The 3,882-nt window shown below is 38.2% G+C and overlaps 2 protein-coding genes across 5 annotated transcripts in view; both read right to left on the bottom strand.

The window, feature by feature from the left end:
- LOC107750071 (serine/threonine-protein kinase 16-like) overlaps positions 1-1,353 on the bottom strand; it is a 5,254-nt gene extending 3,901 nt beyond the window's left edge. For 2 of the 4 annotated variants that reach the window (XM_016565331.1, XM_016565330.1), the window contains exon 1: positions 1,069-1,353. Coding sequence is in view for 1 of the 4 variants with exons in the window: in XM_016565329.1 (XP_016420815.1) it covers positions 453-457 (5 nt within the window). In the remaining 3 variants the exon portion in view is untranslated. Of the gene's footprint in view, positions 1-452; positions 990-1,068 lie in introns of those variants that run through there. The other 2 variants (XM_016565329.1, XM_016565332.1) reach the window with 2 other exon arrangements.
- Positions 1,354-1,964: 611 nt separating this feature from the next.
- Positions 1,965-3,882, bottom strand: part of LOC107750052 (tubulin alpha chain-like) — a 36,050-nt gene continuing 34,132 nt past the window's right edge. Inside the window, exons 3-4 of the mRNA XM_016565309.1 lie at positions 3,093-3,241; positions 1,965-3,003 (exon numbers count right to left, since the gene is read on the bottom strand). Of these exons, the coding sequence (XP_016420795.1) occupies positions 2,029-3,003; positions 3,093-3,241 (1,124 nt within the window). The 3' untranslated portion in view covers positions 1,965-2,028. The remainder of the gene's footprint in view (positions 3,004-3,092; positions 3,242-3,882) is intronic.

Below are 3,882 nucleotides of genomic sequence, written 5' to 3'. Positions count from 1 at the left end.
CTGGAGAACGTCAAAAAGTTTCTTTTTGCATAGTATTTTTTGCGGTGTTGAGCAGTGTAGCCAATCATAGATATATCTGTTGATTTCTTGAACACAATTGCCAATCAGAGGTGTTTAAGTTAGAATCCCCTCATCACTTTAAAACACCAGATTTTTTGTCCAATGCTGAGTTTTGCAAGCTCATTGAGATGAAACTTAATGAGATCGCGAAGAACTAAGACAAGGGACAGCTTTTTAGTGATTATATATATATATATATATATATATATATATAATCCTTTTTAACTGGGAAATTATTAAATTAATTAAAATATTATAATTGTTATTATAAGCGTAAAAGCTTATGATTAAATAATCAAAAGGCTATATTAACTGCAAAGCAATGAAATGTGTTGATAACAAAATCTGTTTTAATTTCAGCATATTTTGGAATAAATAGTGCATTACTTAACTGCATGACCTATGGGGATGTAACAATAGAATTGTTTCAAGATCACTATGGCAACAAGAACCACACATCTTTAACAGGGTGGCACATCCTCTTTTCCTGATTTTCTTGCTTTCTGTGACATGAAGAAGACACTAAAGCCTATAAATAAAACGTATTATTAATTATTAAATGCAAGATAATTTAGACCAACTGGTCAAGTCAACGTAATACTGCCGGTCACTCTCAGTGTCCAATTTTCCACTAAAATAAATTATTCACGGTGTATAACAGAGTTTGCTTTACGACTGGCTTCCTACTATTTATTTTACCTGTATGACGTGCGCTGTTGTGTGACAGATGCCATTTGATGCTCGCTAGTGAAACGCGTTGAATTGACCGTGAATCCCTTAGGGTAATTCATGACTCTATCCTACAAATCGATCGATTTATGAATTCGGATCCGCGGTAAACGTGGCATCTTCAGGAACCGCTGGTTTGTTTGTTTCGCAGGTATTGTATGCATCGAGGCAGACCCGTAACATTCAAATGTAGACTAGGTTCTTATCTAATTACATGATGCTGTTATCAAGCCATCCAATATGGTTCCATTTAAATGATTAAAGTGAGATTCGGTTCACCTTATGAGACGCTCTCCCTGTCCTCCGCTAATTTCTCCGGTTTCTTCCGTCTACAAAGAAAACGTAACCGTGACGTTTTCTGACGTAGGCTTTCGGTTTAACCCATTCAATGCTGGTCCCAAAAACATCCATGGTTAGCTAAGTGCTTGTTGCCTTTAATGAGTCTTAAGAAGAAGAATTTGTGGCCTATAGCTAAATTAATTATAATGAAATAGATAAAAGATTGCGTGATTTACAGTTAAAGTTAAAGTTAAATACCCCGGGATAAAATTCGGGTTATTAAATGCATTACATTTTATTTGTTAATATTTGCATCAATTTGTTAAATAATTAAAATGTGATGTTTTAATATATAATGTACACATTATATATGTAAGGTCTATAAAATGACTAATTTATCTTGATTGTTTATCACTTTTATTTATTGTAGCCTATAGCTAAATTAATTTTAATTGTTTGTCATATTAATGCTCTTATAGATTTTTTTTGCATGATTTACAGTTCAGTATATATTTCCCCTTTTTAATCAGATAATTATTAATTTATAAAAACAATATAATTGTAAATTGCATAAAATCAAATTTTTATGACAATTATGAATGTAGCATGATTAATTGTAATATTATTCTAAAATATATTAAATACATCAAAATAATAGATATCACATTAGATAAAAGTAATAAATATAAAAAATAATATGGTATATAAATTATTTATTAAACATTATAAAAGATGATGATAATAATAATAATAATAATAATAATAAATAATGTTTTTATGTGATTTGTCGTCAAGAAAATATTTTAAAATCTTTTCAGTATTGGGGAGAGTAAAAACAATGAATTGCGTACACTTGACAATGTCACCAAATTATTAAAAGAACCACAACAACAACATAATTAAAAGCTATATTTTATTTGGCTTTTATTTGGTAGAAAAAAAAAAAAACACTTTTCCCTTTTAGTACTCTTCCCCTTCCTCATCTTCCTCGAATGAATCGATGCCCACTTCTTCGTAATCCTTCTCCAGAGCTGCCATGTCTTCTCTGGCCTCAGAGAACTCTCCCTCTTCCATGCCTTCACCCACATACCAGTGCACAAAGGCTCTCTTGGCATACATTAGGTCAAATTTGTGGTCCAGACGGGCCCAGGCCTCAGCAATGGCTGTGGTGTTGCTTAGCATGCACACGGCTCTTTGCACCTTGGCCAGGTCTCCTCCAGGAACCACAGTTGGGGGCTGATAGTTGATGCCCACCTTGAAGCCAGTGGGACACCAGTCCACAAACTGGATGCTTCTTTTGGTCTTGATGGCTGCGATGGCGACGTTGACGTCTTTTGGAACCACGTCTCCTCTGTACAGCAAACAGCAGGCCATGTATTTTCCATGCCGTGGATCGCACTTCACCATCTGGTTGTTGGGCTCAAAACACGAGTTGGTGATCTCAGCCACAGAGAGTTGCTCATGGTAGGCCTTCTCAGTGGAGATGACTGGAGCGTATGTGGCCAGGGGGAAGTGGATACGAGGGTAGGGCACCAAGTTGGTCTGGAACTCTGTTAGGTCGACGTTCAAGGCGCCGTCAAAGCGCAGAGAGGCTGTGATGGAGGAAACGATCTGGCTGATGAGCCGGTTGAGGTTGGTGTATGATGGGCGCTCAATATCCAGGTTTCTCCTGCAGATATCGTAGATGGCCTCATTGTCCACCATGAAGGCACAGTCGGAGTGCTCCAGGGTGGTGTGGGTGGTCAGGATGGAGTTGTACGGCTCCACCACAGCCGTAGACACCTGGGGAGCTGGATAAATAGCAAACTCCAGCTTGGACTTCTTTCCGAAGTCAACAGAGAGACGCTCCATCAGAAGGGAGGTGAAACCTGAGCCTGTACCGCCACCGAAACTGTGGAAGACCAGGAAACCTTGCAGCCCTGTGCATTGGTCAGCCTGTGTGGAAGAAGGGACAATTTACATTTTAGTTTCTGTTATTTGAATCTATTTTTGTAAGTAAATTTAATACTAATTATTGACATTACCAGTTTACGTATGCGGTCCAGCACTGAGTCAATGATCTCTTTGCCAATGGTGTAATGTCCACGGGCATAGTTATTCGCAGCATCCTCTTTGCCCGAGATGAGCTGCTCAGGATGAAACAGCTGACGATAAGTGCCTGTGCGGACTTCATCTGAAAGAATAACACAGCAGTGCCACATAAAACCAAATCCTGACCAGTGCTGTTACTGCTGACTTCAGCTTTATTTAAATTAGTGAAAAAGAATATTATATATAAATAATAATTTATAATAATAATAATTTGCCACACCACAAGCTGTCAAACACATCTTACCAGCAAACATACACTCGTTTTCATCCTTCTCTCCACTCTCGGAGGCAGAAGTCTCTAAATTCATCCTTTCCAATCATCCTACTACTTGTACGCTTGATCCTATTCCATCTCATCTCCTTCAAGCCATTTCTCCTGCCGTTGTACCTGCACTCACTCACATCGTTAACACATCCCTTCACACTGGTGTTTTTCCCTCAACATTTAAACAGGCTCGTATAACCCCACTTCTTAAGAAACCCACTCTTAACCCAACTCTTTTAGAGAACTAAAGACCGGTTTCCCTTCTACCTTTCATTAAAAAAACACTTGAACGAGTTGTGTTCAACCAAGTCTCACCATGGACTACAACCAATCTGGCTTCAGAAGTGGACATTCGACCGAGACTGCCTTGCTTTCAGTTGTTGAAGCCCTAAGACTGGCAAGAGCGGCTTCCAAATCTTCTATACTTATCTTGCTGGATCTGTCCGCTGCTTTTGACA

This window comes from Sinocyclocheilus rhinocerous, unplaced genomic scaffold (assembly GCF_001515625.1).
Source record: "Sinocyclocheilus rhinocerous isolate Xijiao unplaced genomic scaffold, SAMN03320098_v1.1 scaffold1956, whole genome shotgun sequence".
Classification (NCBI taxonomy): domain Eukaryota; kingdom Metazoa; phylum Chordata; class Actinopteri; order Cypriniformes; family Cyprinidae; genus Sinocyclocheilus; species Sinocyclocheilus rhinocerous.
This window is presented reverse-complemented; position numbering and strand designations above follow the sequence as displayed.